The sequence below is a fragment of the Phodopus roborovskii genome, unplaced genomic scaffold (genome assembly GCF_943737965.1).
Source record: "Phodopus roborovskii unplaced genomic scaffold, PHOROB, whole genome shotgun sequence".
Taxonomy (NCBI): domain Eukaryota; kingdom Metazoa; phylum Chordata; class Mammalia; order Rodentia; family Cricetidae; genus Phodopus; species Phodopus roborovskii.
Window position 1 is genome coordinate 21,309,238 of NW_026126409.1, and position 18,014 is coordinate 21,327,251.

The window sequence follows — 18,014 nt, forward strand, 5'->3', positions numbered from 1 at the left end:
CCCAGCAGTGTGGTCTCAAGATGTATCAAGCGTCGCTAAAAGATTTAACTGATAAAGAATTGGAGAAAAAGTTCTGCACAATTGAAATTCAAGCAGCATTTATTCTCTCCTCCTTTGTGACTTTCTTCGGGGGACTCATCATTTTATTCGCTTTCAGATTAATCTTGAGAGTCTCAAAAAGATGTCGAAGCATCAAGTATACAGGAATAATCTTGGTCAGTTTCCTTCCTTGGGTCATTTGTATGTGAAGATTGGAACTAAGTTTGGCACATGTCTGTGTTTAGCAAGCAGTTCAGGCCTTCCTTGATTTTCAGGCTAATGAGCCTGATGCTTCATAAAGGGCAGGAAATAAGGCCCAAGACCATCAGTGTACAGTTTGGTGAGCATGGATGATGATGAGTGTACTAAAGTCCCTGTTCCAAAAAAACTTTCATAAACATTGACAGTTACAGCCAAATGTGGTACTCAATGGACTGATCCCATCACTTGAGGCAGGAAGATTGTTGTGAGTTTAGGGTCAGCCTAGGCTACATGAGACCCTGTTTCAGAGAGAGTTTTGCTAGCCACCATAAGGGAGCAACAAAGGCACAAGACATCAACTCAGCCTTACTTTCAAATATCCTTTGTGCATGATTTGTATGCACATACTTATGTGTTTTTGTTTTTATGTGTAATGTACACCAGCCCCAAACACCTGGCTTTTTTTTTTTTTTTTTTTTTTTTTTTTTGTAGCCTAACTCGATTTGCAAAGTTTGATGTGATTAGGTGGCAAAAATGATGACAATAGGAATAAATAATGATGACATATTAATAGTTTGAAATACCTCTCTTCAATTCCACATGACTGTTGTATATTTTTGTTGTTGTTGTTGTTTGTTTTGAGACAGAGTCTCCCAATGTAGCCCTGGATGGCCTGGAACTTGCTATGTAGACCAAGCTGGCTTCTAACTCATCTGCATTTGCCTCCTGTATCCTGGGATTAAAGGCATGTGCTACAACAATCAGCTCAATAGAAGAATTTTATCAAGCCCTTTGTAGTTTGTTTTCATTTTCATTTCTTTCTTTCTCTCCCACCCCTCCCAGACACCCCCAGATAGGGTTTCTCTGTGTAGATTTGGAACCTACCCTGAAACTCACTCTGTAGATCAGGCTGGCCTCAAGCTCAGAGATCCACCTGCCTCTGCTTCCCAAGTGCTGGGATTAAAGGTGTGCACCACCAAAGCCTGATTCATTTTCATTTCTTCAACTCTGTTTCTTCCTAAAATAGATTATAGTAGTTTTTTGTAATAAATAATTTTAACTTGTGTATCATAATATGCAAATTTTGCTTAAATATATCTCTTAATGTTATGGTGGCATAAAATAAGTTTGAAATAAGAGTAAAAATTTAAGGTTATTCATAATATGGATTATATACATATATATAAATACACACACACACACACACACACACACACACACATATATATATATATAGTTTTTTTTGAGACAGGGTTTTTCTTGTGTGGCTTTGGAGTGGATTTTATATTTCTGTATTTGAGAATGTCTAATATTGAAACTCATAGATTTTAATGATAAGCCAGTTTACTCTGCAATTGTTTCTACTTTAAAGTCTTTAAACAGAGCTGAAGGGATGGTTCAGGGGTTAAAAGAACTGGTTGCTCTTCCAAAGGACCGGGGTTCAATTCCCAGCACCCACATGGAAACTCACAACTGTCTATATTTCCAGTTCCAAGGGATCTGATACCCTCTTCTGGCTTCCCTGGACACAGGCACACATGTTGCACAGATCTTACATTCAGGAAAAACACCCATATACTTTAATAAAAATAAACAAAACTTTTGAAGACAAGACTTTAAACAATGTTATAAATTTATTGGGGAAAGAATTCTGATATTCTTTGGATCTCTGGATTAATGGCATGGTAGACATGGTGTGTGTGTGTGTGTTTGTGTGTGTGTGTGTGTGTGTGTGTGTGTGTGTGTGTGTGTGTGTAGAGTCTGTAGCATTTAGAAATGTCTTTAGTTGACTGCTCCAGGCAATGTCTCGTCTTCCTAGTGTTCATTGCCTGGTTTGGGTGGCGTAGAATGATTTCTGACCAATACCAATGACAAGCGTGTCCTCCACCTAAAGCGGAGTTCTCTCTCCTGAGCTGCAGCTCACTGGCCATTCCTTCTTCTTGCTCGCAGGAACTGTTCACATCAGGGAGAATTGACCTTAACCCTTTAAGAAGAGTTTACTTTTATAGATTATTTCGTAATCGTGTAGAAATGCTGCTTTCTGCACAGACCATCGTGGGGCAAATGTTGGTGAGTTCACTTCTACTATTCTCATGCCAATGAACTGTAGCCATAAATATGACTGTAATCCCCTCTGTACTCTTATTACACAGGTAGGTGTCTTCTCTTCCATGGTGCACTTGGCTATGCTAAAGCACTGTGTCTCCCTAGTACATGAGCTGGTATTTTGAAGTCCCTTCCATATGGTGGGATGTTGGGGAGAGGGGGGCTTGGTCCTGCCTCAACTGAATGTGCCAGGCTTTGTTGACTCCCCATGGGAGGCCTTACTCTTTCTGAGAAGTGGATGGGGTGTGTTGGGGGAAGGTGGGGGGAAGAAGGAGGAAAGGTAGGGGGAACTGTGTTTGGAATGTAAAATGAATTTTAAAAAAAACAGTCATAAATCAAAGCTTTTCCCAAATACACTGGTGGGGACACCAGGTAGGAAGGTTATAGCAAAAGAGGTTAAATCTTTGCTTTAGGTTGGTTTCAGGTCATATCTGAGCTTTTAGTTGGTGAAAGCAAGTTATCTGCTAATACTGGACTCAGATGTTAGGTCAGCTGCAGAAACTGGTGCCTAAGACCATTTTCACTCTGGATTCCATGCCTCTGTAATCACAAGGCTCTAATCAATCGGCCTTATACAGTATTCGACCTCACTGTGCACCACCCCCCAACCTCACCTCACAAGAGTAAACACTAAATACTCTATATGCTGAGGTGCTCCTGGGCAGGGGTGTCATGATCAAACACCAATCAGGTTAGGAGCACTCTTGTGGGGCTTCTGTGGCCTTAACAGCTGCACAGAGAGATCACAGAGGCAAGAAGGCAGTTCCTCTCAACATAGCTCAGGAGCCAGTGTTGGTTAAAACTTCAAGAGTTTGGCACCAAGTGGTTAAGTTTAGGCATATTTGAGCACTGAAAAATATTCTGGTAATGATTAATTCAGTCCCATGTGCACAACAAAAAAATGACATAAATTGCCTTGAGGAATAAAGTAAGCTAAATACAGATGAGATGTGATCACATCAAAACTGTAAAGTTCATAAGGATAGGCTCTATAGAATTCCTTGAGAAAATTTATAGTAAGGGTCTGAGGGAGGAGCTGGTGCTGGAAAAGTCTTTGGCCACACAGATAGAGCAAAGGTCACCAGGCTAGAGGGTGCATCCACTTCCAGCTTTCCTTAACATTCCAGGTTCTCTTTGTGAGCACAAAGACCTCCATGTCTCCTACCCAACAGCCAGAGTGAGCCTTGCCAGTAAAAATATCTATCAACACAAACACAAATGGTTAAGAGAAAAGAACCTAAGAGGCCTACCCAAGCAATATTTGAGTTGAAAGGGAGTGAAAATTTCTTTATAAATAAAATTCTGAATTTGATCATTGAACTAAACTACATTGAACTAAACACATTGAAAATCTGTTTGTTTTTCAAGACAGGATCTCACTAATTACCCCTGGCTGGCCTCTTTGTAGACCAGGCCTTAAACTCAGAGAGATCTGCCTCCTTCTACCTTCTAAATGCTAGGATTAAAGGTGTGAACCACCAAGTCAGGCAAAAACCTGGTGGTTTGGAAATTAGAAATGATTAGAGAGCTTAATTATCTAAAGCTGGCCTGGGAAGAATCACAGAGGCTGCCGAAGACCTCACCCAGCTCCACTGGGGCACTGAGCAAGCGGCAGCTTCCTGGCTGTTGTGTCCCATGGGACGGGTGTGCTTCACGTACCAGACAAACCTGCACAGTAGAAGTGCTCACTTCCTTCTCATGGTAGGGAAATGTCCCTAAGGACACATCACTGGCAGTTCAAGTTCAAGATTGTTATTTACTAGCTCTCATTTCTATCATGAAATGAAGCACGTGACACATACTAAGCATAATACAAGGATTTGCTAAACTCTAGGAGGAGCAGGAAGTGTCCTCTGATTATTCTGAAGCATGTGAGAGCTAAAGTTAAGTAAAATGGGCACATGTTGGCTTAGTGTAAAGCTTCATCCACTTCTATAATGGATGATGAATGAATGCATGCATGCATGAATACTGGCATAAATGAATGTTGAATGTAGGGAAAACCCATTTCCTCCTCCACTTCCCTGCACACAGTAATAAAGATATACAATAATAATTACTTCATTTAAAACAGAAAACACAATTTTGTGGGCTTATTTATTCCATGTCAATAAAATAGCATCGTGTCCCTGCCCTTTCCTGTTTTTAGGTGATCCTTGTCTTTGTACTAAGCATCGGCTCTCTTGTAATCTATTTCATCAATTCAACGGAGTGAGTAACAACCCTAGTCATTCTTGTCTGCTTTAGTAGTAACATTAGACTTTCTCTTCAAGGATGTCAAATAGAGTTTTGCTTGCATGTGTGTACACACCCACACCGGGCCATTCAAACTGGTAACCATGTAACTGTCTCCTCCCCCTCACCCCAGTGAACACTAACTCCATTTTTCTGTGATAAGTGCATGCAATTTGCCCTGTATTTTGCCTCCTCCATTGCTCGTGTTAGGGTGGGGTGTACAGCTGTGCTGCTGGGACTCTAAACTTCTAGCTGTCACTTCCTAACACTGGGCCACTTAGGAAGGTTCTTGAATTTCTCAAGAGTTGAAAGAGAAGTTCTGGGGTATTTCAGCGCCTCTCTTATGCTTCAGAGACCTTTGTGTGGTCTTAGTCTTCAATCGATTCTTTGAAGTCATGCTCCTCTTAAAGATCTCAAGGCTAGAAAAATATTTTTCAAAAACTAAACCCACTCTAATTCACACTCCATGCCAAGCCTCCGAGAATTATATTAAATACCCAGCTGGGATAAAAATTAAGAATTTCAGGCCACAAAAGCCAAACTACTTCAGAAAACCACAGGCAAATGGTAGTCTTTGCTTTGTAAATTCCTGACACATCTTTTAGGATACATCTTTGAACTTGTTTCAGATCCATTCGTTTAATCTCAAAGGGATAGCAAAGCTGCAAAACCCTGACTAGATAGATGGTTTTTCAACCACAAAGGACAGTAAAATTTCTGAGGCTTTGGATACCCACTTACAAATCTGAAGTGGAACCAATAGGCTCTGTAATGGCATGGTGGGCCTTTCTCCTCCTGCTCTCAGCTCTGTGTATGAACTAGTGGCTTCACTTATTCATAGTTCCACTCCCCAAAGGAAGAGAATTCCATTCAGGTGTGAACACGAGTCTTGAACAGCTCATACTGGACATGTACATTGCCTACCCCACCATAATCTCTCCTCTGTAGACATAGGTTTTAAAATGTTCATCTTTGCGAAATGTTACCATTTCTTTCCAGTCCCATCGGAAGGTGTACTTCCTATGAAGACAAAACCATCCCTGTTGATCTGGGTTTCAATGCTTTCTTTAGCTTCTATTTTGGGTTGAGGGTAAGTACCTAGATAAAATGACAATAACCATGCCCCTCATACACTCAGAAGCAATGTTAAGAGACCAGTTTGTTCCTTGGGTTATTCAATCTCTCTCCCTCAGGTCTCAGGCTCCAAAGGTAGATCTGTGCCCTAAATTGTTAAATAGTTAATGAAACCTAAAACCTGCATCTCCGGGGCTTGAAAGTGTAAGCCAGGTCCAGAATTCCAACACAACTGAAAACATCCCATTGTTAAAAGCATGTCTGCAGTCCCTACTGGATTCTGCCTTCCACTGGGGAAGCTTTACTAGCCATCAGAAGCTAGTGAACCCTGAATGTCATTGCTATGCTAGTGACATGTGTGCCAGCTTATATTTGTTTTTGATTTGTTTCTCAAGTGTTTTTCTGTTCAAGTGTCTTCATGACAGTCTGTGCACCACTTGGCTGTGAAGCCCACAGAGGCCAGAAGAGGGCATGGGATCCTTTGGAACTCTAACTGAAGTTAGACATGGTTGTGAGTCACCATGTGGGTGCTGGGAACCTAACCTGGGTTTGAGACCAGATGGCCTCAAACCCACAGGGACCCACCTGCCTCTGCCTTCCAAGTGCTGGGATTAAAGTTGTGTATCACCATGCTCAGCCCAAGGTACAACCTCTTTATGTAATATGTATGCATTTGTGTATTTGCATAAATGTATGTATTTATATTGTGTTAAAAAGCATGAGATTAAAACTTCAGTTAATGAATGAAATACATAGCTGAATTATTATCAGCCTTCCCAGTCACTTTAAAATTCTCCATAGTAGGTAGGAGATGGAGAATAGCTCATCAGTTAGGAGCACTTGATGCTTTGTAGAGGAGGCCCTGCATTCACTTACCTGCTCCTATGTGGCCGCTTACAACTTTCTGTCATTTCAGATCCTAAGGATTTGATGCTCTCTTCTGGCCTTTGTGGGCACCAGGATTGTACATGGTACACATACAAGCATAAAGGTTTATTTACTTATTTGGGTTTTCGGGACAGGGTTTCTCTGTGACTTTGGAGACTGTCCTGGAACTCGCTCTTGTAGACCAGGCTGGTCTCGAACTCACAGAGATCCGCCTGCCTCTGCTTCCCAAGTGCTGGGATTAAAGGCACGTGCCACCACTGCCAGGCTGCATACAGGTCTATATGCATACAAATACACTTATGTACATAAAATAATTTTTAAATCTTTTTTTAAAAATCCCAATGTAATATAATTTGGGTGTTTTGTTTCCATTTCAGTTTTGGGCAGCTGAAGACAAGATCAAGTTCTGGTTGGAGATGAATTCAATTGTAGACATTTTTACCATCCCACCAACCTTTGTTTCTTATTATTTGAAGAGTAATTGGCTAGGTAAGTGTGCTGTGGCAGTCAGTAATCAGTGTCAATGTTGTTTTAACCCCAAACCACTCAACATTCATTTAGAATATTTATCTTTTTAAATATGGCAACCCTCTCTTGACTGTAGAGATTTGTACTATATTTGCAGAAACATTTTTGTTTTGTTGCTTTACTTTGAGATAGGATCTCACTGTGTTTCTCTGGCTGGTCATGAACTCACAGAGACCTGCCTGCCTCTGTCTCATGAATGCTGGGATGTGTCCCCAGCAGAATGACCAGAAATCATTTCTTGCTCCCAGCATGTAGCAATGCACCTGGTACACAGCAGGTGTCTAATAGTTTTTGATGGGATAACTATATCTATAACCAGAAGGGGCAGGGCTCCAGCATCCATGAACCCTTATGCTGGGGTCTCATATGGACTCAAGCAGTGACCTCCCCTGCTCTCTCAAGGTCAACTATCACATTCGGATATGTTGTAACATATTTGGAAATTGTTCGTTATTTGTTTTGTCTTTAAGGTGGGTGTAGTGAGAATGCATGGGCTTTTAAAAATTGGTTTTTATAAAATTTTGTTTTATTTATTGTTTATAAAATACACAACAGTTCTATTTCTTGCTATATAAAGTAAAACTAGGAGTACTGAAAAGTTGAATAATCAGGTGCTTTATGAACCAGTGCAAAGTTTCCTATAAATTCTAAAGTAGAATTAGAGAACAATGAATACTGCTTGTTACATGCAAGGCTGGCATCTACATGCTTGAGATCAGGTCTACTGTGCTGTAAGGTGGGTCCTATAATAGTCCTCACTTTTTGGATGAGGAATTAACTATACATGAGAGTACCCTAGGTAACTGTAGTTAACTTTTAGGACCAGGATTCCATGTCCTTAAACCTGTGACATTACAGCACATTATATTTAAGGGTTTCAGGAAAGTAAAGTGTGTATATCCCAAAACTGATATATTTCAGGCTGCTTTCTCCCGGTTGTTTTGCAGGTTTAAGGTTTCTAAGAGCTTTGCGATTGCTTGAACTCCCTAAAATCTTAAATATCCTCCAAATCATCAAGAGCAGGTAACTGCAGTGCTGCCTGGCATGCTAGCTCCGCTGTTTGTTTTGGGAAATTATAACATTAACAGATCCGCAAGCTCCCCATGTCCTACCAGGATTCCAATATGAAAATGGGGGAAATCCTTCAGTATCTGTGTCCTCCCTCCTTCCCCCCCCCTCTTCTCTTCCTCTTCTATATCCTCCCTCCCACCCTCCTGCCTTCCTCCCTTCCTCCTCCCTCCCTCCCTCCTTCCCTTTCTGTTCCTCACCTGGGCTTCCACACACCCCCTTCCTCCATGTAGCATTTAGTGCCCTGGCTGAAAACATGGCAGTCCTTGTAAAGAGATTGCTTGTTCCTTGTTTTGCAAAATTACAGTATATAAGTCTGCTTTAATTTTAATTCCAGATCTCTCTGCCCAAAACAAAAGTAGTCAGCCAATACAGAGGTTTGGACTTAATACATTTGTTATTAAGAATCACCTCTCTCTGTGTGGCTAGAAAAAGTTGTTCCTGGAGGCCAGGGATTGTTAAATGTACCCCAGTGCCAGAGGTGGGATACCTCCCATAGAATTTGTGGTCAGGACCACAGGCCCCCAAACACAGCTTCTTGTCACTTCTGGTTTCCCACAAGTACTAGATAATAAGACCCAGTTGCTGAAGACACCACACACCTTAGTTGTAGAATATAGAGAAATCAACTGGAACTGGGCCGAAAGCTTCCTCCCTGCTAACTAGCTTTTATAGTCCCTCCCTGAAGATGCTGGGCAAGCTGCTGAGGCAGAAAAGGCATCAATGGTCTTACCCAGCTGTGAACCTGACAGACTATAACACCAACTTGCCAGACGAGTTGTACCCACTTGTGCAACAATGGCACTATTATCTCGGGGACAACACTGCTCTCCGCTTGGATTTGAGACCTGCTCCATGGGAGGGAATCCATGCTTGGTACTGTGAACCTGGTTAAAAGTCTGTGCCAGGGTTATCATACACACTAAGGCGGGCAAAGGGTACATGGGTGGAATACCTTTTTATACTTCATAATGTAAAACTGCCTTCTAAACACTTATACTCATACCCATAGACAAATGCTGCTCTCAGCCTTAATCAGACACCATTTTTTCCTAGTGATCAGGGTGAGTGCAGAGACTCAGGCTGTACAGAGTGCTGATAATAAATGGTATATGAGTGCACAGTCCTAAGCAAGACACATATTCCATCCCCTCTAAGGTTCAAGGGATGCTGAAGGAGAGGAGGCAGAAAGAATGAATGTAAAAGCCAGAAGACAGGGAAAAACTCTTCAAATGCCATTTTTGCGAGACACAGCCATTGCGATTGTGATCTCACAGTAGCCACTGATGTCTGCCCTGGGTCTGCACAATAACACACCCACTGCCAATCAGGCATGGGTAGAGGGAGGGGCTCAGAGGGCACTCCCCCTCACTGATGCACCATTGTATACTGATAAATTCACAGAGCTGGAGGGTCAATTGTGTGCCCAGTGGTGATGCCACTAGGTTCCAATGGACAGTTCCAATCCACTGCTCAGAAGATGGCTCTGGTTCAACTAAGGGGGTTACAAGGACAAGCACAGAGTCATGAATCAGGGAAAGGTGGGGATTGACAGGATGGTAAGTAAGGATTGCAGGACAGAGTAATCAGAATGTATTTTATGCATGCATACAATTATGAAAGAACAAAGGTGATCAATTAAGAAAAGAATCATCTCTTATTGGCTAATAAACATTTCTTCAGGTTTAGAGGTGTAACAGTTCTCCTGAGCATGGGAAATATTTGTCAGCAGCAGTGAACTATTGCTTAGAGAAGTAAAGCCATGAACTTAGGGTGTGGCTTAATGAGAGAGCACTTACTTGGCATATACAAGGTCCTGGGTTCAAACCCCAGCATGACAGGCAAATAAAAATAGTGCAGCTTAAATATCTCCAAAGACAATGATAAAAGTGCAAGCTATCTCTTTCAACACACTGCTACATTCTTATTAGAAATATCAATGCTATAGTCTAAGTACATCTCAGTGTTTAATATGCATTGTGATGAAGTCAATGCCAGAAAGATTATTTTTACATGACAAATGGCCAGGTCAGAAACCACAGCTATTTCAACTAACTCTAGGCTTTTCTTGATAGACTTAAGCCTCAACAATCCTGGTGTGTAGTATGACACCTCATTTATTTTACAAATCCACACTGAACTCCTGCCATTTTGTTCTACTACTTTAGACAAAGTTATATATAATCTTACAAAATTATTGAGTACTGATCACATGTACACCTTTAAAACACCAGGCAAGCCAGCTGGGGGGTGGCCCATGCCTTTAATTCCAGCACTTAGGAGGCAGAGGCAAATGGATCTTTGTGAGTTTAAAGCCAGCCTAGTCTACAGAGCTACTTCCAGGACAGGCTCCAAAGACACACAGAGAAACCTTGTCTTGAAAAACAAAACAAAAAATAAACAAAAACAAAAAGACTACAGGCTAATAAATGACACAGTAAAATCTGTAGTGTTTGAAGAAATAAGTAACACTGGGTGAGTTTCCAGCAGTGTTTCTCAGACTTTTAAAGCATACACGGATGATACAGAGGCCGGGTAACCATGCAGACTGGTAGGTGAGGGCAGAGCACCAGCTTCCTGACTGTGTCCCATGCTGTGAGCAGAAATCTGGGCCCTTGGGCACAATGTGTTTGTGTTGATTGAGAACCTACCTGCAGATACCTAATAGTTCCTTGTCCTTGTCCTTTTAGTAATTCAGTGAAGCTTTCCAAACTCTTGTCAATAGTTCTCAGTACCTGGTTCACAGCTGCAGGATTCCTTCATCTGGTAAGTAGATCACTGCAGTCCCCAGTGGCATCCGCCAGTGTGAGCATCCTTGCAGTCCCATGACTAAAAGCAAACTGGTGCTACCCCATTCCTTAGATGTTAAGGTCATGTGCTTAGGCTCACTGAAACCTAGGCCCAGCTTCATTTTCACCATCTTCTTAGAAAATGAAAATGAAAATGAATGGTGATTGCTGGAGACCCCTGGCTCAGGGGAAGCAGGCAGCAATTCCAAATTGAGTATTCCAAATTTCAGTGCAAGCCCTGTGCCCTCATCAGATCTCAATGGTAATCATAATTGTTAATTGTGGGAATAAGGCTGTCTGATCACCACAAACAATTGGTAGGCCCCTCTTAGCAGCTACAGTCATTTGCTCTTGTCTTTGGATTGAACTGGGGGAAATGGATGTTTTGTTTGCCCTCTCCCTCCCTTCTATTCACAGACCCTTTTTCCTTTGTCATCTCTCTTTGGACAGGTGGAAAATTCTGGTGATCCCTGGCTCAATGGTAGAAATTCACAGAGTATGTCATATTTTGAGTCCATTTACCTGGTAACAGCAACAATGTCAACTGTTGGCTTTGGGGATGTGGTAGCCAAGACATCCCTAGGACGGACTTTCATTGTTTTCTTCACCCTTGGAAGTTTGGTGAGGAATATTTTTATTATCTCAAGTACAAAAATAAAGCATGCTGTTAACAGTGAGAAATCAATATAGATTTGAAAGTGAATGTTGCTTAATTCAGTGTAAGTGAAAATGAAAAGATGCACAGATCCTGCCATTTCCAAACCATGTAACCTGGACCCTAGAGTGCATTTGCTTGCTTTCCAGGGATGAAAGGAAGCAGAATTCCAAAAATATTTACATTACAATTCATAACAGTAACAAAGTTACAGTTATGAAGTGGTAAAATTTTTTTTATTAATTTACTTTTTACATTCCAATCCCAGTTTCCCCTCCCTCCTCTCCTCTCACTCCCCCCCCCCCCCACACCACCTCCCATCTACTCCTCGGCCAGAGTAAGGTCTCCCTTAGGAAGTCTACTAAGTCTGTCCCATCATCTACTTGAGGCCAGAACAAGGCACCTCCACAACCCTCACACCCTTGTGACTAGGCTGAGCAAGGTACTTCTCCATATAGAATGGGCTCCACTAAGTCAGTTTGTGCATTAGTGTTAGATCTTAGACTTACTGCCAGTGACCTCATATACTGCCTCAGTCACACCATTGTCACCTATATTAAGGGAGTCTAGTTCAGTCAGACCTGAGTCGGTGATCTCTCACTAGCTCAAGTCAGCTGATTCTGTGGGTTTCCCCATCATGGTCTTGACTCCTTTGTTCATATTATCACTCGTCCCTCACTTTGATTGTACTCCAGGAGCTTGGCCTAATGGTTAGTTAACAAAATAATTTTATGGTTAGGGGTAACCACAACATGAGGACTGTGTTAAAGGGTCACAGCAGTAGGAAGGTTGAGCCACTGTGCTACAGCTAAACACTGAGCTGAACTCTTGGAATCCAGTTGCAGACAGGGAGGAGTGAGGAGCAAAGGTCAGGAACAGGCTTGGGAAACTCGCAGAAACAGCTGAACCGAATAAGGGGAAGCTCATGGACCCCAGTCTGATAGCTGTGAAACCAGCATAGGACCAATCCAGACCCCTGTATGTGGGTGTCAGTTAGGAGGCCCAGGCCGTCTATGGGGCCTCTGGTAGTGGATCAGTATTTATCCCTAGGTTATGAATGGACTTTGGGAGCCCATTCCACATAGACGGATACTCTCTCAGCCTAGACACATCTGGGAGGGCCTAGCCCTGCTCCAAATGATATGATAGACTTTGAAGATTCCCCCATGGAAGGCCTCACCCTCCCTGGGGAGCAGAAAGGGGATGGGATAGAGGGTTGATGGGGGGCAGGGGAGGAGGGAAAAGAGAGGGAACTGGGATTGACATGTAAAACAAGCTTTTTTTCTAATTTAAATTTTAAGAAAAGGAGAACAGAGAACCACTGTGCTAGATGAAAGACATTTATGTATACTTGTCTTTTTCTTTATATTTTTGTAATTTGGGACATCTGTCAAAGTAATGAGCCCAGAATTTTTCTTTTTACTTATTTATTTTAGGTTCTATTTGCAAACTACATCCCAGAAATGGTGGAGCTTCTTACCAACAGGAAGAAATACACCAAGCCCTATGAAGTAGTCAGAGGAAAGAAGTAATTAGCTTTTCCTTATAGTTCCTACAGTTTAAGACATTTTGTTGGTCACATATCTTGTTCTAGACACATAGTGCCTGCCATAGCTATAGACCCGAGGAAATACATTGCCAAAGCTTTTCATTCCCAGAAGAGAATAGTGTTAGAATGAATGCCATATCAACAGGATGCTTACTGCTTGGTACAAATTGCAATGTAGATCTATTCACAAGAGTATTTAGTCAACTTATGTCAACTAAATAATAGGGAGGAGAGAGATAGTCCCTCAAATAACAACATTTGTGAATAGCAGTTTTGCAAGCATAGGGGGTAGAAAGTCTATTACATGATAAATCACTATGTCAATTGTAACAATAATGGTAGCTTTCCTAGAAATCTCAATATAATGTGACTGTTTGGAGACATGCATGTTTTGAGATGAGGCAAAAGACTACAAAACTGGATGCTTCCTTTGCTCTTTGAAGTTCAGTTTTGCATTGCTGAAATCTAAAGAAAGGATTCCTAGACAAAACTTACTGAAGTTTGAGCTAATTTCCCTTCTATAAGTTTGACAGGAAGATATCGGATTCTGGGAGTTCAACCAGCCTCAGATAGAAAACATTAAAAACAATTTGCATCATGACTGAACTTGTGTACACTGTTTTTCTTGTCATTATCCCACAAACAACACTATGACAAATACTAACATATTGTGTTAGATTTTACAAGTAACCTTGAGATGACTTAAAATAGACTGGGGATGTGTGTAGGTACACACAAGTACATTTTAAATGAGGACATCAAGCATCTGTAGGTTTTGATTATTTGCAGGGGTGGGGGGGTGACTTTTGGGAGTCCATTCCCTCAGATATCGTGAGAGAGTGGTCCCTTTGTTCCTCAGATGCACCTCTTCCCCTATCTTGCTGCCTAGGTTCATCGTGGTCTGTGGAAACATCACAGTTGACAGTGTGACTGCCTTTCTGAGGAATTTTCTCCGCCATAAGTCAGGAGTAGTCAACACTGAGATTGTGTTCCTCGGAGAGTAAGCACACCATTATGGCTCAATGGGTTCTAAATGAATAGTGAACTATTTATTTAGTTTTTAATGGAAGAGAATTACACTTGCAAAATTTATAGGAATTTTAGGAAACAATAGTAAACAAAATAGAAAAAGAATTACTTTAAGATCAAGTGTAGAAAAAGAAAAGTAACTTCATGTTCAGACCTAACCAGTGCAAAAACTCTTGGAATCACTTTCCATATGCTTTTCTGCATATCTACTGACATTATTTAAGCGACTCAGTTACTGGACACTTAGGTACTATGAAAGCTAGCAGTAGGGATGAAGCTTCCAAGTCAGGACCAGCTTGATTTGTCCATGTCTCATGACTCAGGTGTGTGGTGTCTTCAGCAATAGAGTCTTACCTTCAGTTCTAATGAGTGACCAAGAACAATGGCATTTGCCTGTATACTTTTGGAAGTCTTTGGGACTCTTTTGATCAATGGCTCAAAGAGAGGTAGTCCATACCTGTGTATCAGTGTTTTTTTTACCTTAGCTCTGTTGTATAACCTGAAATCACACACAGTGAAACTTCCTTCATTATTATCATTGTTCAGGATTGCTTTGGTAATCTAGAGTCTTTATGTTTCTATAAGAAATCTAAGATTCTGCCCCCCCCCCCACCCTGTGGAGAATGGTACTGTAATTTTGATGGAGATAATATTGACTCTGTAAATTGCTTTTGGTAGGATGGCCATATTGTTTGTTTATTTATATTTAATTTGTTGAGACAGGTTTTTCTATGGAGCCCTGACTGTCCTGGAACTCACTGTGTAGTCTAGGCTGGCCTTTATCTCAGAGATCTGCCTGCTACTGTCTCCCTAGTGCTAGGACTAAAGGTGTGTGCTACCATGCCTGGCCTAAAATAGTCATTTTTTTTGAAATCCATGAACATGGATTTAGTTTCTTCCTCAATTTTTTTCTTCAGTGCTTTAAAATTGTCCTTGTAGAAATCTTTCCTGTCCTTTGTCAGGTTTATGCCAACCTTTTTTGTTTGTTTTGAAGGATATTGTGAAATGGGGTTGTTTCTCTGATTTCTTGTTTAGTTTATTTGTCATTGACATAGAAAAGCTACACTCTGTGTGTGTGTGTGTGTGCGTGCATGTGTGCGTGTGTGCATATATGTGTGTGTGTGTGTGTGTGTGTGTGTGTGTGTGTGTGTGTGTGTGTGTGAATTCTGTAGCCTGCCATGTTGATGAAAGGGTCAGTTTGGGGTTTTATGGTGGGGTCTTTAGGGGTCTTATGTGCACTATAGTATCATCTGCAAACTGGGATTCTTTGACTTCTCCTGATTGTATTCCTTTTAGTTCCTCTTCTATCTTCTTGGTGTAGCTAAGAGTTTATGTAGGAGTGGAAGAGTGGGCATTGTTGTCTGATTTTTAGTGGTAATGCTCTGGGCATTTCTGTAATTAGCATTATGTTGGCTGTAGGTTTGTTGTGTTAGTGTGATGTTGGCTATAGGCTTATTGTGTCTAGCTTTTGTTATGTTGAGACATGGCCCAATCCCTAATTTCCCCAGGACTTCTATCATGAAAAGATATTAGGTTTTGTCAAAGTATATGATTTCTGGAATTGAAGTCCAATGATGTTCTGAAGTAAGCAAATTTATTTACATATGTTGAACAATTCCTACACCCCTGCAATGAAGTCAATTTGATCATGGTGAGTGATCTGTTTTGATATGTTCTTGAATTAGATTTGTAAGAATTTTATTGAGAATTTTTGTTTCTCTTTTCACCAGGGAGATTGTTTTGTTGTTGTCTTTATGTGATTTGGGTGTCAGTGTAATACTAACTTTATAAAATAAATTTGGAAACCAATTTTCTATTTTCTGAATAATTCTTGAAGGATTTGAGTTAGTTTTTCTTTCAGAGTGTGACTTGAGTTTTGTAGTCAAATCAGATTTATCCTCCCCCCTCCCTTATTCCCACTAAGATACTTAAAATTAATGCTTTGAGCCAGGCATGGTGGTGCATGCCTTTGAACCCAGCACTGTACCTATTTTTTGCAATATGAGTTTTTTAGAGGAGTAAATTATTACTTTACTAGATATTTTGCCTTCTTCAAAGAAATTAGGTTTTCTAAATTTTGACTAAAGAATTAATGAGAACTAAACCCATGTTTAAAATACTTGTTATCATTTATAGGTGTGTTAAAATTGCTCAGGTCAGAGACAAGATCAGCTCTCACATTCTGTCTGCATTCACTTCATATATTTAGAAGCCATCTTGTTAAATCATGCCTGCAAATGTTTTATCTTTTTATATTTAAGATTTTATTTTCAATTATGTGTATATGTTTGTGGATATATGCAGTTGAGTGTTGGTGCCTGTGGAACCCAGAGGAGGATATTGGTTCACCTGGAGCTGGAATTGGCAGGTGGCTGTGAGCCACCTTGTGTAGATCTGGAACTGAAGTCTGGTCCTCCCTAAGAGCAGTCAATGCTCTTAACTCTACTGTGCCATCTCTTTGGCCTTGAAATGCTGTATCTCTCTGAATGATTGAAATGTTTTTAAGTAGTAATTGATTATTACAAGGCATTATTTGATTCATGGTTTCTGAATTGTTTTGGTTTTGTATCACTAAGACTGCTCAGGCCTGGTGTACAGACCCATTTTGGATTAGGTTAGTTGTGGCAACATCCTCTAGCTATATGGATGTATAATGGAATAGAGATGGCTTCTGATGGAATTAAGGATTTAATAAATGCATTAAGTCAGCTAACAACTACCAAGCAGAACCAACTTTGGGTTTCTGTCTTTGCCACTGAACTCTTTCATCTAGGGTTCCCCCGTCCATGGAACTGGAGACCATACTGAAGTGCTACTTGTCCTGCACGACATTTGTCTGTGGCTCTGCACTGAAGTTCGAGGATCTAAAGCGAGCTGCAGTAAGATCTACCTCTTTTTCTGTTTGTTCCTTCCCTAAACCAAGAGTGAAAACAATAGGTTGTGTTGCTGGATCAGACGCTAGCCCAAGTCCTTTGACTGGAGGAAAACACAACTTCCATACTTTTAAACACTGATCAGAAAAATGGTGTAATAACTGGCTTCCAAATCCTTGACTCATAACAAGTCGATTTCAATGTTGATCTACATTTAAAATTTTTCTTCCATCAAATTCTCTTTGAGATTTTATTATATTACTTAAGGAATTTGGAAAAAGTTATAGATAATAAAACTGTGTGTTCTTTTATGTCTTTTATTTTTAAAATATTTAATTCAAAAACATTAATTTGCATAGTATATGATAAAATCTTCCCCCACCCTTTATTTTTATTTATTCCTTGAGAATTTTGTATATTCATACCACTTGTTTTACTTATATTCACTCCTCTTCCCATCCAGCTCCTTCTGGGTTCCTCCATGACCCCCATCCAATGTAATATTTCTCTGTCTGTCTGTCTGTCTATCTATCTGTCTATCTCTGCCTGTCTGTCTTCTTTTCTCTCTCTGGATCTTGTTTTATTTTTTTGTAACCCACTGAGTCCGATTAGTGATGCCCATATACACATGGGTCATGGGTGTGAGACTCCTTACTGGAGCATGGTCAACCTATTAGATACCACACTCCTAAAAAATACTGACTCCCTACACTAGTAGCCATTAACTGACAACAGCTCCTCAACTATTGGCTTTTATGCCCCTCCCCAGTCCATTTGGGAATGTTGACTGGCTTGATCTTGTACAGGTCTTACACAGGCAAGCAAAGCTACTATTAGTTCATAGGTGAAATAGTCCTATCATGTCCAGAATATACTGTTTTATCTCCAAACATTTCAACCTTTGGCTCTAAGAATCTTTCCACCACACAATCTGTCTATGTTCTCTGAACCTTGGAGGGAAGGGATGTGATACAGATGTC

General features: G+C 40.7%; 1 protein-coding gene across 1 annotated transcript in view; it reads left to right on the forward strand.

The window, feature by feature from the left end:
- The window catches only part of Kcnu1 (potassium calcium-activated channel subfamily U member 1), a 54,009-nt gene continuing 35,995 nt past the window's right edge, over positions 1-18,014 (forward strand). The window contains exons 1-11 of the mRNA XM_051182081.1: positions 1-215; positions 2,191-2,310; positions 4,496-4,557; positions 5,581-5,671; positions 6,921-7,032; positions 8,019-8,094; positions 10,830-10,905; positions 11,379-11,549; positions 13,020-13,111; positions 14,022-14,132; positions 16,935-17,040. Coding sequence (XP_051038038.1) covers positions 21-215; positions 2,191-2,310; positions 4,496-4,557; positions 5,581-5,671; positions 6,921-7,032; positions 8,019-8,094; positions 10,830-10,905; positions 11,379-11,549; positions 13,020-13,111; positions 14,022-14,132; positions 16,935-17,040 — 1,212 coding nt within the window. The 5' untranslated portion in view covers positions 1-20. The remainder of the gene's footprint in view (positions 216-2,190; positions 2,311-4,495; positions 4,558-5,580; positions 5,672-6,920; positions 7,033-8,018; positions 8,095-10,829; positions 10,906-11,378; positions 11,550-13,019; positions 13,112-14,021; positions 14,133-16,934; positions 17,041-18,014) is intronic.